We start from the raw sequence: 16038 nt of genomic DNA, 5'->3' as shown, positions 1-16038 counted from the left end.
TGTAGGTTGCTTAGCTTATGTAAATCGCCTCTTGTATGCAGGATTCAAAATTGGGATAACATAGAATTAATATGCAGGTGGTTGGCATGGACTTCATGGATGGAAGGATCAGTTTCCACACTGTATCTCTAAATTCTGCTATATTTATTCCACACTTTTTCTCTTTCCATCTCTGGCCTTTGTCCAACCATTTGCCCATCAAAAATCACCTTCACCCGTATCCACCTATCACTTGCCAGACTTTGTCCGACTCTCTCTCTCTCCCCCTCCCTCTCCCCTTCTCTCTCCCCCACCCATCGCACCCCAATCAGTCTGAAGAAGGGTCCCAACCCAAAACATTACATATCCATGTTCTTTGGAGATGCTGCCTGACCCGTTGAGTTACTCTAGCATTTTGTGGCTTCTTTTATTGTGCTATTAGCTGTTTACTTCATTGCAACTAAAAATTGTCTTTGCCTTCTAAATTTCAATGAATGAACTGGTTAAAGTGGAAAGAAAAATTGGCAACCAAAATAGAGCTCAAAAATGGAAAAGTTCAAAGATTGGTACACATATAATTACTGGAAGAATGCAGCAGAATAAAACCCCTTTGACCATTAGAAGATTTAAGATGAAAGGAAGACTTAAAAATATATTAGATCATTTACTCTCCAGAAGACTTTGACCGCTTGAAATAGGGGAATTAGAGGGGCACTGATTTAAACATTTGGATAAAAAAATAAATGGGAGATGCGAGGAAAAATGTTTATCTTGACAGCAGTTGGGAGTTTGAAAGTCACTGCTTGCAAGGACAAGAGAAAAGAATCAATTTGAATTGGATAAACACTTGAGGGAAAAGTATGAATATTCTGCAGACAAAGCTATTTTGAGGTGCAGAAATAGTTAGAGTATGGAATCACTTGGGCAATGGAAGCTTTGAAGATTTGAATCTTTGGATCTTAAGGCCCTCCACTACTGCAATTTTTATTGCGTCATTTCTGGGATGTGTGCAGACTAACTAGCAAAGCTTAATCGCTGTAATTACTCAATATCGTTGTCTCAATCTGCCCAGATTGGGTTAAAATTGGATTAACCCAGAAGGTAAATCAGATGTTCCTTGTCTCTTTTTCTGTCAATTCCTTTTTTCCCTACATGAAGGTAGTGCAATGATGCTTCCCATGCATGTTCCATTCTGTTCTGCTATGATGGATTTGGATACTGATTCTATTCTTTTATATTTTGTATGTTCAATATACCTATGCTACTGCTCTCAATGCTATGCATTAACTTCTCTCAAATCAAAACAATTATCTCTAGGAACATTCTTTATTTCTTTCTTTTAGTTTAGTTTAAAGATACAGCACGGAAACAGGCCCTTCGGCCCACCGAATCCGCGCCGACCAGCGATCCCCGCACACTAGCGCAATTCTACACACACACACACACACACACACACACACGAGGGACATTTTACAAATTACCAACCCAACTAGCCTACAAACCGGTGTGTCTTTGGAGTGTGGGAGGAAACCAGAGCACCTGGAGCAAACCCACGTGGTCACGGGGAGAACATACAAACTCTGTACAGGCAGCACCCGTAGTCAGGATTGAACCCGGGTCCCTGGTGCTGGTGCTCTCTTGTTCTCTTAATTCCATTATTTTGCATAATCCCTAATTTGACAATATTTCCGTTTCCATCATTCAAACAGTTTCTTACATTTAACATTCATTGGTTATAGCGGTTAGTCTAGATGGTATTCATGAAGTCCAAGATGCAATATTATCAATTATGCATTTTCGATCCTATCAATTTTATGACATTTAACACTGAAATACACATAAACACCAAGCTAATAAATCAATGTTTTATCCGTGTATAATTTCTGGAAGCTCATCTATACAGCGATCCCAACAGCTACCGTATGGAGTTACGGTTAAATAGTCAATAAAATGAGCAAACATAATGGAGCATCAAATGTATAAAGAGGAGAAATAGGATGAAGTAAACAGAAAAAACATTGAAAAGCAAAAAGAAAACGCAACCAAAAATAGTAATAACCACAAAATAAATGTGCGGCACAATGGAACAGCTGCTGCCGCACAGTACCAGAAGCCGGGTTCCATATCGACCTCAGGGGCTGGCTGTGTGGAGTTTGCACAATCTCCCTATGACACCATGTGTTTCCTCCACCGGGTGCCCCTGTCATCTCCCACATCCCAAAGATGTGATGGTTTGTAGTTTAATTGGCCTCTGTAAATTGCCTCTAATGTGTAGAACTTACATAAGGGTGAAGATAGACACACTATGATGGAGTAACTCAGGCTGCATCTCTGGAGAGAAGGAAAGGATGACGTTTCAGGTCGAGATCCTGAAGTGTTCCATACCAGGACATCGAACATTGGAGATGTCTTCATTCTTTAGGGAACAGGTGTTCCCCTCTTCCATCATAGATGAGGCCTTCACTAGGGTCCCCTCAATATTCCGCTGCTCCGCTCTTGCTCCCCCTCCCCCCAGTCATTACAGAGATAGACTCCCCCTAGTCCGCACCTTCCACCCCATCAGCCATTGCGTACAGCACATAATTCTCCAACATTTTCACCACACCCAACGGGATCCCACCACCTGCCACATCTTCCCATCTCCACCACTTTCCGCTTTCCACAGAGACCGTTCCCTTCGCAACTCCCTGGTCAACTCGTCCCTTCCCACCCAAACCACCCCCTCCCCAGGTACCTTCCCCTGCCACCGCAGGAGATGCAACACCTGTCCCTATACCTCCCCCTCAATTCTGTCCAAGGACCTCAACAGTCTTTTCAGGTGAGGCAGAGGTATCTGCTGTTCCAAGTGTGGACTCCTATATATCGGCGAGACCAAGCGATCGTTTCGCTGAACACCTCCGCTCAGTCCGTCTAAACCTGCCTGATCTCTCGGTTGCTAAACACTTTAACTTCCCCCTCCCATTCCCACACTTACCTTTCTGTCCTGGGCCTCCTCCATTGTCAGAGTGAGGGCCATTGCAAATTGGAGGAACTGCACCTCATATTTCGCTTGGGCAGCTTACACCCCAGCGGTATGAATATCATCTTCTTTAACTTCATGTAATCCTTGCTTTCCCTCTCTCTCCATCCCTTCCCCATCCCAGTTCTCTGACTAGTCTTACTATCTCCGACTACATTTTGAAACTGTTGTCACCTTCTCCCAGCTAACAATGATCTATTCCACATTTTCCTTGATCTCCATTCCCTATGTCCCATTTTCACACCTTACACTTCCTTATCTATGTATCTCCCTCTCCCCTAACGTCAGCCTGAAGAAGGGTCTCGACCCGAAACGTCACACATCCCTTCTCTCCAGAGATGCTGCCTGTTCCGCTGAGTTACTCCAGCATTTTGTATCTATCTTCGGTTTAAACCATCATCTGCAGTTCATTCCTACACAGTATGAAAGGGCGCTGTGGACTTGGTGTGGCAAATGCCCTAGTTCTATGCTGTATCTCCAACCAGCCTAAAGTAAAAATTCAGTTTGAAAAGTAATTTTGAAAATGAAAGATTGCATTTCAGGTTTAGCATCTAATTAAAATAAAAGCTAATAAATTAGTATGTTCTCAATTCTTAAACCTTATCCAATATCTTTTGTCAATACTAAAACAAACTTATTCATCACAATCACAGCTGGATCTTGAATTCAATTCCACCTGACATGAGAAACTTCTCATCTTATCTGCGTTGTTCTACTTCTATGTGCAAGTTACATACAAGTTATGCAAGTATCTATTTTTAACTTGCTGACTGCAAAAACACAAGACAGAACATTAAGGGTGCTCATTCCATATCATCATTCTATATTGTGCTTTAAGAAAGAACAAGGGCAAACCACAAATGACATGTAAAATGTATTTATATGTATTAGTTACATTGCAATATAACTACCATGAAATGAGCATCAGTTGTCCAGCATATATAGCACAACATCGAATAAACCAACTAATTAAGAATATCTTACTCAGCCTTTTTGGTTCTGCATTAGCGTTCACACATGGAAGAGGAGGAGATGAGGAGTATGAAGAACAGACTTGAACATAGAACTGTACAACACAAGGACTGGCCCTTTTGCCCACAATGTCGATGCTGAACATGATGCCAAGACCAGCACTTAGTCTGAAGAAGGGTCTCATCCCGAAATGTCACGCATTCCTCTCTCCGGAGATGCTGCCTGTTCCGCTGAGTTACTCCAGCTTTTTGTGTCTATCATCACTTATCAAGGATAGACACAAAAAGCTGGAGTAACTCAGCGGGTCACAGAGCATCTCTGGAAAAAAGGAATAGGTGATGTTTCGGGTCGAGACCCTTCTTCAGACTGTGAGTCAGGGGAAATCCGGTAGGCGGCGCGACTCTGGTCAGCAGCGGCCTCTGCAGCCTGTCCGCGTTTTTCAGAATCAGAATCAGAATCAGAATCAATTTATTTGTCATTTGGACCCCTGGAGGTCCAAACGAAATGCCGTTTCTGCAGCCATACATAACACACAAATAGACCCCAGACACAACATAACTACATTTAACATAAACATCCATCACATAACTGTGATGGAGGCCAAATAAACGTATCTCTCCACTGCACTCTCCCCCCCCCCCCCCCGATGTCAGAGTCAAAGTCATAGCTCCCGGCTGGCGATGGCGATTGTCCCGCGGCCATTAAAGCCACGCCGGGTGATGCAAGGTCGCACACCGGGTCTTGGTCTTTATTATTTTTTGTCTATGTTTATATGTAGTTTTTTTTGTTATTTTTTGTTGGGGTGTGTGTGTGGGGGGGTGGGGGGGTGGGGGTGGGGGTGGGGGTGGGAGGGGGAAACTTTTAAATCTCTCCCTGCACGGGAGACCCGACCTTTTCTTTGTCGGGTCTCCGTTGTCGTTGGGGCTGCAACGAGGAGCGGCCTCCAACAGAAGAAGCCGGGGACTCTGGTGCCGACTCACCTCACCGTCGCGGAGCTGGCCGAGCCCAGAGCGGGTGGAGCGGTGGTGGAGCGCTGCTGCTGCTGCCGCTGCTGCTGCTGATGCGGAGGCTGCAACTGCGGGTCTGGCGGACGGCGGCACCGGGAGCCCGCGGGTCCCTGGAGGGAGACCGCTTTTCAGGGCTCCTGCAACGGCGACTTCTCCCGCCCGAGTTGCGGGGTCGAAGAGCTCCTGGAGCGGGGCCTACATCACTGCCCCGCGCGGCTTGGAATGGCCGCGGGACTCTGCGAGCGCACGCCGGGGGCTCTAACACCAAGACCCGGTGTGCGACCTCGCATCACCCGGCGTGGCTTTAATGGCCGCGGGACAATCGCCATCGCCAGCCGGGGGCTTTGACTTTGACTCTGACATCGGGGGGGGGAGAGTGCAGTGGAGAGATAAGTTTTTTTTTGGCCTTCCATCACAGCAATGTGATGGATGTTTATGTAAAATGTAAATTATGTTGTGTCTTGGGGTCTATTTGTGTGTAATGTATGGCTGCAGAAACGGCATTTCGTTTGGACCTCCAGGGGTCCAAATGACAATTAAATTGACTATTGACTATTGAAATTGACTATTGACTATTGAAAGGGAAACGAGAGATATAGACGGTGATGTAGAGAACTATAGAACAAATGAATGAAAAATATGCAAAAATGTAACAATGATGAAGGAAAAATGAAGGTTAGTTATTTGTGAGGTGAAAACGAGTGAGAATGAGATTCAACAAGACGGCTTTGAAACTGGTATGACTTGGGTGGGGGAGGGATGGAGAGAGAGGGGATGCAAGAGTTACTTGAAGTTAGAGACATCAATGTTCATACCGCTGGGTTGTAAGCTGCCCAAGTGAAATATGAGGTGCTGTTCCTCTTGTTTGCGATTGTCCAAACTGTGACGGTGGAAGAGGCCCAGGACAGAATGGTTAGTGTGGGAATGGGAAGGGAAATTAAAGTGTTCAGCAACAAGAAGATCAGATAGATCCAGGCGGTTTGAGTGAAGTGTTCAGCGATACCATCGCCCAATCTACACGAATGGAGTTGCCGATGAATAAGAGTCTACACCTTGAACAACAGATACAGTAGATGACGTTGGAGGAGGTGCAAGTGAACCTCTGCCTAATCTGAAAGAGCTGTCGGGGTCCCTGGACAGAGTCGAGGGGGGGAGGTAAAGGGACAGGTGTTGCATCTCCTGCGGTTGCATGGGGAAAGTACCTGGGGAGGGGGTGGTTTGGGTGGGAAGGAACAAGTTGACCAAGGAGTTGCGGAGGAAACGGTTTCTGCGGAAGGCGGAAAGGGGTGACGGTGGGAAGATGTGACTCATGGTGGGATCCCGTTGGAGGTGGCAAAAATGTCAGAGGATTATGTGTTGTATGCGATGGCTGGTGGAGTGAAAGGTAAGGACTAGAGGGACATTATCTCTGTCACAACTAGGAGGAGGGGGAAGCATGAGCGGAACTGCGGGGTACTGAGGAGACACGTGTGAGGGCAGTGATACAGTGTGGAAACAGGCCCTACACCAGCCAACAGGTCCCAGCTACACTAGTCCCACCTGCCTGCGCTTGGTCCATATCCTTCCAAACCTGTCCTATCCATGTACCTGTCTAACTGTTTCTTAAATGTTGGGATAGTCCCTGCCTCAACTACCTCCTCTGTCCTCTGGCAGCTTGTTCCATACAGCCACCACCCTTTGTATGAAAAAAGTTACCTATTGAATCTTTTCCCCTTCACCTTGAACCTATGTCCTCTGGTTCTCGATTCACCTACTCTGGGCAACAGGCTCTGTGCATGTCCCCGATCGATTCCTCTCATGATCTTATACACCTCTACAAGATCACCCCTCATCCTCCTGCGCTCCAAGGAATAGAGTCCCCGCCTACTCAACCTCTCCCTATAGCTCAGACCCTCGAGTCCTGGCACCATCCTCGTAAATCATGGTCAACATCAAATTATTGAGAGCCATAGACTGCCTTCAAATAAAATGGAAGACAGTCGGTGATTTCCAACCTGCCTTCCGTCCAACCTCAAGATACCACCGATCTGATTCCATCCTGACTACACTCAAGCTGAACTAAATAGTGCATGCAAATCTGAAACAGTTGCGGATTTCTCGCATGATCAAACCATTACAAAAGACCTTCTTTCCTTTCTCTGCAACATCATGTGTAATGCATGGTTAACTCTTCTTTACAGCAAAACTCAACACTGTTTTGCTTCAATAATCCATATTCGATTTTTTTTTTGCTAAAAAGTTTGTTTAAATATATCCTAGGTACAGCCCATCCTTCAAAAGCAAAAATCTGCAAATCACAATGGGAGGAAACAAATGGGTCTTCTCCAGTGGTGCCAAACTAATTAATGTGAATCAGCGGCCTACTTCATTCTGGGACAGAGGGCATGGAGTGCTTTGCAAAATAAGCTGTCCATTTACCACCATCCAATTTGTGCCACTCAGTAAAGACAAATGCACTTGTTCTACAATATCAGTTGAGGTCAATTTTATACTTGGCGTGTAATACAAATCCATTTGGTCTTCAGGAAGCAATAATACATGAAGTAATGATTAGTGACTGAATTTAAAAACAACGTGAATCTGAAAGCTTTAAGAACGTGAGCAATACATCAGGACATTTGATTATGGACATGATACAAGTCAGAAATGGTACCTTCTGCAGCAGGAACTGATTTGCTCTCATTACTTCTTTCAGAGGCTGCAGGAAAGTAAATAGAAAAGTAGACAAGGGAAAGAATAAGGATCAGTTTAAGGCACATTGACATCAGATTGAAAATAAGAAATAAATGATACACATGGAATATCACTGCATATTATTCCTTTTGGAAAAATGAAAGGCAAATGATTTGCCTGATGAAAATAGACAGCAGGTCGTCACTTAAATAAAAGTATAGAAAATGTTGTGAGAACTCTGGCATTTCCTGTTGTTATATTATTAATACATTTGCGATGGATTACGAATCAGGAATACCAACTAATCCTTTGTAGCTCTAGTACTTACACAGTTGATTTTATGTTGATTTCTACTCCTCCACTCTGTGTTACCTTTGTCATCATTTGCAGCCACACTACTGTACAGAATCATGAGAGGAAGCAACTGTTTTTACAAAACTAATTCAGGAAACAGGGTCTGAAGAAGGGTCTCAACCCGAAACATTGCCTATTTCCCTTCCTCCATAGATGCTGCCTCACCCGCTGAGTTTCTCCAGCATTTTTGTCTACCAGGAAACACCAAGGTGTGTGTAAGCAGAAATCATAGAAACAAATTAACTGCGTCTGATACTTTTTTTGTTGACTTTGCAGAACAGATAGAAATTGCTTTTTTAGGGGGTTTTGCTGCTGACAACGAGAATTCCTATCGTAAAACCACAAAATCCTTTGAATTTCTGAAATATGAACAGAAATCTATTTGTGTAATTGATCCAGTTGTCAAATAATTAGTTAGCAGTAGAGAACTTCAGACAGTCTCTTACAACTTGGCTCCTTACCTGTGATTATTCATTATCAGATGGAAATCAATACCTGTATAATATGGTCTAACATCCAGACATGGGTAATACCATGGGCCTACACAATCTTGTGCATCCTTCTCATCTAAAGAGAGAAAACCTTTCCTGCAAATGCATCTGAATGTAGTAAGAGTGAATGAAATTTTGGACAAAGGTAACATAATTGTCCACCCTATATGAGTGTGGATGTTTAGTCATTGGGTATATTCATGACTGAGACTAATGAATACTTTGGAATTGAAAGGCAAAGTTGATGTTGCAGAATCAGCGTGAGGGGTTGGCCGTGTGCCCTCCTGTAGCCTCTACTACGTATGCCAACTGTGAGTTCCTTAAACAACGGACCTCACATTGTCACATGAGGAATCAGGTCTGTCATGCAAGTCAAACTGACACACTTGTCTTGATGTGCAAGTGAAGTAGTCTAGCATTGATGAGAAAGGACAACTATAGTGAATCTATTGTACATTTCTACACCATTTTTGCTAATCTTTCACCCAGATCTTCTTCTCGCTCTTAAACTACCTTGGCATACTAGAATTGGACTTATCCAATAACAACTGCTCCCAATTTACACTCCTTAGCTTCCACCTAATAATGCAGTAATTCAGTACCTTCACTCAAGGCCCATACATATCCTTATTCATAACTGCCTTAAACCATATGGAATTGTGATCAGTTTTCCCAAAATACTCTTCCATTGAAACAGTCACCTGGCCAGGCTCATTTCCCAACACCATGTCCAATATAGACACAAAATGCTGGAGTAATTCGAGTTCTCCAACCAGTCTGACTATCCTGATTAAATGTTATCTTTGTATACTTTGTTGTCTGTTTCCCCTAGCTAACATTCTACATTTTCCTTGATCTTCGTCCCCTTTGATCTCTCAGTATCACACCTCACCCTTCCATTTCTCCCAGTCTCCCTTTCTGCTGACTCTCATTCTGAAGAAGGGTCTCGACCCAAAACGTCACCCATTCCTATCCAATGATGCTGCCTGTCCCGCTGAGTTGCTGGACAGCACACCAAGTCCAGTATGGTACTCCTCAAGTTAGACTGCCCACATACAGTTTTGGCACTCTCTTAGATACACCTAACACATCCTGACCCATCTAAGCCCTTTGCACTGAGCTCATCCCAGTCATCATTGGGGAGATTAAACTCACTTACTACAACCACCCTGTTAAGGGGCTGTCCCACTTGGGCGACCCAATTGGCGAGTTTAGAAGAGTTTGAAAAAATGACATGTTGAAGACCTCCTTCGACTATGTAGAAGACCTCCTTCAACTATGTTGAAGACCAGCTACGACTAGCTGCGACTAACTTCGGGAAAATTGGACACTGAATAGTGGAGAGTGAAGCCGACCTCCTTCGACCTCCCTTCGACTATGATGAAGACTATCTACGACTACCTTCGACTACCCTCGATTACCTATGACTAACATGCCGACCTACTACGACCTACTACGACTAAACCTACGAGTAAAAAAAGTATCGATTTTTTCCATGGCGACCTTTTTTTACTCGCGGGCATTTTTTAACATATTGAAAAAAACGCCGCGACCTAGCTGAGGCCTCGAGTATGTGGAGACCACTCTCGAGCATGAAGGAGAGTTACGAAGACCTCCTACGATCTCGTGTCGACCATGCTGCGAGTACGAGTCGAGGGTAAACTCGCCAGAGCTCGCGGATTAGGTCGCTCAAGTGGGACAGGCCCTTTACCTTTTAATCTCTCTACATATTTGTTCCATTATCTCCAACTTGCTATTGGGAGGTCTATAGTACAATCTCATGAGAATGATTGCACCTTTCTTATTTTCAAGCACTTCCCATATCGTCCCAGTGAATGAATCCTTCAGTATGTCCTCTCTGAGCACCAGCATCACTTTCTCCCTGATTAGTAGAAAGGTACAGGTTTCTGCAACCCTATTTGAACAGTTGTACGCATGCTTTGCAAATCTAAATGAGATTTCCATAAAATTATTGCAAAAGTGAGATCACACCATTGTCTAAATTTCAATCCCTGTTTATGTAGTTATATCAGCACTGCCAATACCTCTACTAATCCGGATTACAGTGTGTCTGCAAGGTGGATTTATTCAGGTACTGGGATAAGAAAGGTTTAGAGAAATGTCGGTCAAAAAGGACTAGCTCAAATATGGACTAGCTCATAACTCCTCAGTCTGGAACGTGTTTCTAGCTTCAGGTTCCTGGGAGTCAACATCTCCGATGACCTCTCTTGGACCCACAATACCTCTACTCTGATCAAGAAGGCTCATCAGCGTCTCTTCTTCCTGAGGAGACTGAAGAAGGTCCATCTGTCTCCTCAGATCCTGGTGAACTTCTACCGCTGCACCATCGAGAGCATCCTTACCAACTGCATCACAGTATGGTATGGCAACTGCTCTGTCTCCGACCGGAAGGCATTGCAGAGGGTGGTGAAAATTGCCCAACGCATCACCGGTTCCTCGCTCCCCTCCATTGAGTCTGTCTAAAGCAAGCGCTGTCTGCGGAGGGCGCTCAGCATTGCCAAGGACTGCTCTCACCCCAACCATGGACTGTTTACCCTCCTACCATCCGGGAGGCGCTACAGGTCTCTCCGTTGTCGAACCAGCAGGTCGAGGAACAGCTTCCTTCCGGCGGCTGTCACTCTACTCAACAACGTACCTCGGTGACTGCCAATCACCACCCCCCCCCCCCCCCCCCGGACACTTATTATTATTTATTCAAATCATTTGCTATGTCGCTCTTCCAGGGAGATGCTAAATGCATTTCATTGTCTCTGTACTGTACACTGACAATGACAATTAAAATTGAATCTGAATCTGAAGAAGGGTTTCGGCCCGAAACGTTTACTATTTCCTTCGCTCCATAGATGCTGCTGTACCCGCTGAGTTTCTCCCAACACTTTTGTCTACCTTGGGTCAAAGAGCTGTTTCTCATCTATATAACTGTATGACTCTCTGGATACTGTATACATTGAGTTGTTGTTCTTCCTTTCCTACTCTGGTTCACCTCGTGCAGGGAGTTGAAGATTTCTGTTCGAACAATAAGGTCTGGAACTTGATGGCGCCTCTGGAACGACGTTTATCTAACTTCACCCAGCCGCTGCCAACTGGCCGAGTCCAATGACTGAGCATAAACCAGCTGTGAATCCCCAGGAGAATCTGTGTCATGAGCCACTCCTATGTTACCATTGGCGCAAGAACAGTGAGCGTCTCCGTTTCTGGGATAGCCGATGGAGAAAAGATTATTCTCTTTTTTTGAATGGATTGAATTTACTAAAATGTTTTAAGTCTTCAACTGTTTAAATTCTTAGACGTTATTATTTTATTGACTTTTCATGGATGTGATCATGCTATTGCTTGCTAGGCAATCATCAACTCACAGCTTGCAAAAGGAACCTGACCAACTGCAAGAGTCATAGAGTGATACAGCATGGAAACAGGTCCTTCGGCCCATATGGGTCAACATTTGGTCCATATCCATCCAAAACCTGTCCCATCCATGTACCTGTCTAACTGTTTCTTAAACGTTGGGATAGTCTCTGCCTCAACTATCTCCTCTGACAGCTTGTTCTATACATCCACCATCTTTTTGTGAAAAAATTACCCTGACATATCCAAACTCCCACTCTGCTGCTGGGCTCAGTTTTGGCCCAGCACTCAGTAGTAAGGTGCCAAGGGGCCAAATACACTTGGTATTAGGTTGCACAGCTTTATGCCAGTAACCGTTCATGCATCAAACATGGACCCAATTGTATGGGGTTTCTGACCAAGATGGAAAAAGGAAATGTGGCAGTGTTTTCCCCTCTATTTCAGTCAATATTAACGTATTAATTAATCTAAAAAATGTCAAGCCAAGTCAATTTTATTCGTCACATACACATACGAGATGTGCAGTGAAATGAAAAGTGGCAATGCTCGCAGACTTTGTGCAAAAAGACAAACAAACAACCCACCAAACAAACTACAAACAGAATCACATATTCTTTTACATATTAAATATTGTGGGCGAAAAGAAAAAGGTTCAGTAAAGTTAGTCCCTGATGAGATAGGAGTTTAGAGTCCGAATGGCCTCTGGGAAGAAACTCCTTCTCAACCTCTCCGTTCTCACCGCATGGCAACAGAGGCGTTTGCCTGACCGTAGCAGCTGGAACAGTCCGTTGCAGGGGTGGAAGGGGTCTCCCATGATTTTATTGGCTCTGGAGTTGCACCTCCTGATGTATAGTTCCTGCAGGGGGGTGAGTGAAGTTCCCATAGTGCGTTCGGCCGAACACACTACTCTCTGCAGTGCCTTATTGTCCTGGGCAGAGCAATTCCCAAACCAGATGGTAATATTTCCGGACAAAATGCTTTCCACGGCCACTGAGTAGAAGCACTGGAGGATCCTCGGAGACACTCTGAATTTCCTCAATTGCCTGAGGTGGTAAAGGCGCTGCCTTGCCTTACTCACGAGTGCTGATGCGTGTGATGTCCGTGTAAATATGGACAAATAAAAGTGTAACAAACAGCAGCAGGAGTATGCCAGTCCTGCCCAGTTTGACCAACACAAATTCCAAATTCAAAGTCCCTCCCTTATTGTCGAGCACCCTTATCTTTTCACTGGTTATCCTCGTGTTTTTAATGTACATATAAAAAGCCTAGGGATTTTCTTTGCAATTCATCATGGCCCCATTTGGCCTTTCTAATCACCCACCTGAGTTATTTCCTGCTTGCTTTGTATTCCTCAAAGGCCTTGAATGATTTCATCTTCCTAATCCTTACATAAGCTTCCTTTTTCTTTTTGATCAAATTTGCAATCTTTGGTCATCCAAGGTTCCCTTCCCTTGACATTCCTTGCTGGAACTACCAAACCTGAACTTTGATCAACTGGCCTTTAAATGTCTCAGACATGTCAAATGCAGATATATCCAATAATAACAGCTCCCAGTTTACTTTTCCTAGCTCCTGCCTAATAATGTTGCCATCTGCATTACTCCAATTTAGCACCTTCCCCCAAGGTCCAAACTTATCCCTATTCAAAATAATCCTAAAATGTTTGTTGGGAACATTTCCCCAAAATGTTCTTCCACTGAAGCCAGGCTTGTTTCTAATGCCATGCCCAGTAAGGTCCCTCCTCAAGTGGGATATCCACATAATGACATTAACAAACTTCATATGCCAGACTGCAATCCTCTCTCTCATGTTAGTGACATTTTATTGAGCTATTCCATCCCTCCAGTTCTACTAAACTGATCACTCTCCTTAGTGCTACTAAACTGCAGGAGATCAGCATTCCCTATGCCATAACCACATCCTCACCTGATGGAACCATGCAAGCCTCTGATTTAAAATTCTCTTCCCACTCATGGGACACAGATTATTTAGATACCCATGGATTATTTTGATTAGCTTTAGCCTCTGATCATGTATTTACTAATTACCTCCAGGGAGAAATGGAATTCACATCCTCACCCAGATGAACAGAAAATAAATACATTTATTTAGTAAAAGATAAAGCAAAGACATGCCTTTTGGAGTGGCATTTATTACACTTTGTTTCAGGGAACATCAATTATATTGATTAGTAGTTACCAAAATCATTTGTTTCCACAGCGACAAACTAGTGAAAGTGCAGTGTTAATCTCAGCAAACATTATATCAAGATGAACACTGGGATTTAGAAGGGTGAGAGGGAATCTTATAGAAACATATAACATTCTTAAGCGATTGGACAGGCTAGATGCAGGAAAAATGTTCCCGATGTTGGGGGGAGTCCAGAACCAGGGGTTACAGTTTAAGAATAAGGATTGGGCCACTTAGGACTGAGATGAGGAGAAACTTTTTCACCCAGAGAGTTATAAATCTGTGGAATTCTCGCATTGAGTACAAGAGTCAGGAAATCTCTATAGGAGTTTGGTTAGGCCACGTTTGGAATATTGTGTGCAGTTCTGGTTGCCCCATTATAGGAAAGATGTGGAGGCTATGGAGAGAGTGCAGAGGAGGTTTAACAGAATGCCTCCTGGATTAAAGATAGGGCTCTTAAAGATAGCGGAGTCAGGGGATATGGGAGAAGGCAGGAAAGGGGTACTGATTGGGGATGATCAGACATGATTACATTGAATGGCGGTGCTGGCTCGAAGGGCTGAATGGCCTACTCCTGCACCTATTGTCCATTGTCTATTAGAGAGTCTCAGCTACAGGGAGAGGTTGGATACATTTGGATTGGTTTCTCGAGAACATTGGAGGTAGAGGGGAGACTTGATAGAAGTTCTATCACCTACACACAGAGTCTGCACTTTACTTGTCCAAGGCTACATACAAGAGCACCTCCCACACATCTGATCTCCACCTCCACCAGCAACAAAGGCAAGGGCTTCCATCACACAAGCTATTCACCGCCTCCTTAAATAGCACATCATATAACCATATAACAATTACAGCACGGAAACAGGCCATCTCGGCCCTACAAGTCCGTGCCGAACAACTTCTTTCCCTTAGTCCCACCTGCCTGCACTCATACCATAACCCTCCATTCCCTTCTCATCGATATGCCTATCCAATTTATTTTTAAATGATACCAACGAACCTGCTGACACCACTTCCACTGGAAGCTCATTCCACACCGCTACCACTCTCTGAGTAAAGAAGTTCCCCTCATGTTACCCCTAAACTTCTGTCCCTTAATTCTGAAGTCATGTCCTCTTTTTTGAATCTTCCCTATTCTCAAAGGGAAAAGCTTGTCCACATCAACTCTGTCTATCCCTCTCATCATTTTAAAGACCTCTATCAAGTCCCCCCTTAACCTTCTGCGCTCCAGAGAATAAAGACCTAACTTATTCAACCTATCTCTGTAACTTAGTTGTTGAAACCCAGGCAACATTCTAGTAAATCTCCTATGTACTCTCTCTATTTTGTTGACATCCTTCCTATAATTGGGCGACCAAAATTGTACACCATACTCCAGATTTGGTCTCACCAATGCCTTGTACAATCTTAACATTACATCCCAGCTTCTATACTCAATGCTCTGATTTATAAAGGCTAGCATACCAAAAGCTTTCTTTACCACCATATCTATATGAGATTACACCTTCAAGGAACTATGCATGGTTATTCCCAGATCCCTCTGTTCAACTGTATTCTTCAATTCCCTACCATTTACCATGTACGTCCTATTTTAATTTGTCCTGCCAAGGTGTAGCACCTCACATGTATCAGCATTAAACTCCATCTGCCATCTTTCAGCCCATTTTTCCAAATGGCCTAAATCACTCTGTAGACTTTGGAAATCCTCTTCATTATCCACAACACCCCCTACCTTGGTATCATCTGCATACTTACTAATCCAATTTACCACCCCTTCATCCAGATCATTGATGTACATGACAAACAACAAAGGACCCAACACAGATCCCTGAGGCACCCCACTAGTCACCTGCCTCTAACCCGACAAACAGCCATCCACCATTACCCTCTGGCTTCTCCCATTCAGCCACTGTTGAATCCATCTTGCTATTCCGACATTTATACCCAACAGTTTAACCTTCTTAACCAACCTTCCATGAGGAAC

At 44.0% G+C, this 16038-nt stretch overlaps 1 protein-coding gene across 1 annotated transcript in view; it reads right to left on the bottom strand.

Moving 5' to 3' along the window:
• LOC129698573 (microtubule-associated protein 2-like) overlaps nt 1–16038 on the bottom strand; it is a 384661-nt gene that overhangs the window by 59153 nt on the left and 309470 nt on the right. Inside the window, 1 exon segment of the mRNA XM_055637661.1 lies at nt 7631–7675. Coding sequence (XP_055493636.1) covers nt 7631–7675 — 45 coding nt within the window.

Source organism: Leucoraja erinacea, chromosome 7 (assembly GCF_028641065.1).
Source record: "Leucoraja erinacea ecotype New England chromosome 7, Leri_hhj_1, whole genome shotgun sequence".
NCBI lineage: Eukaryota > Metazoa > Chordata > Chondrichthyes > Rajiformes > Rajidae > Leucoraja > Leucoraja erinaceus.
The sequence above is the reverse complement of the archived record's forward strand: the minus strand, read 5'-3'. Positions and strand labels throughout refer to the sequence as shown.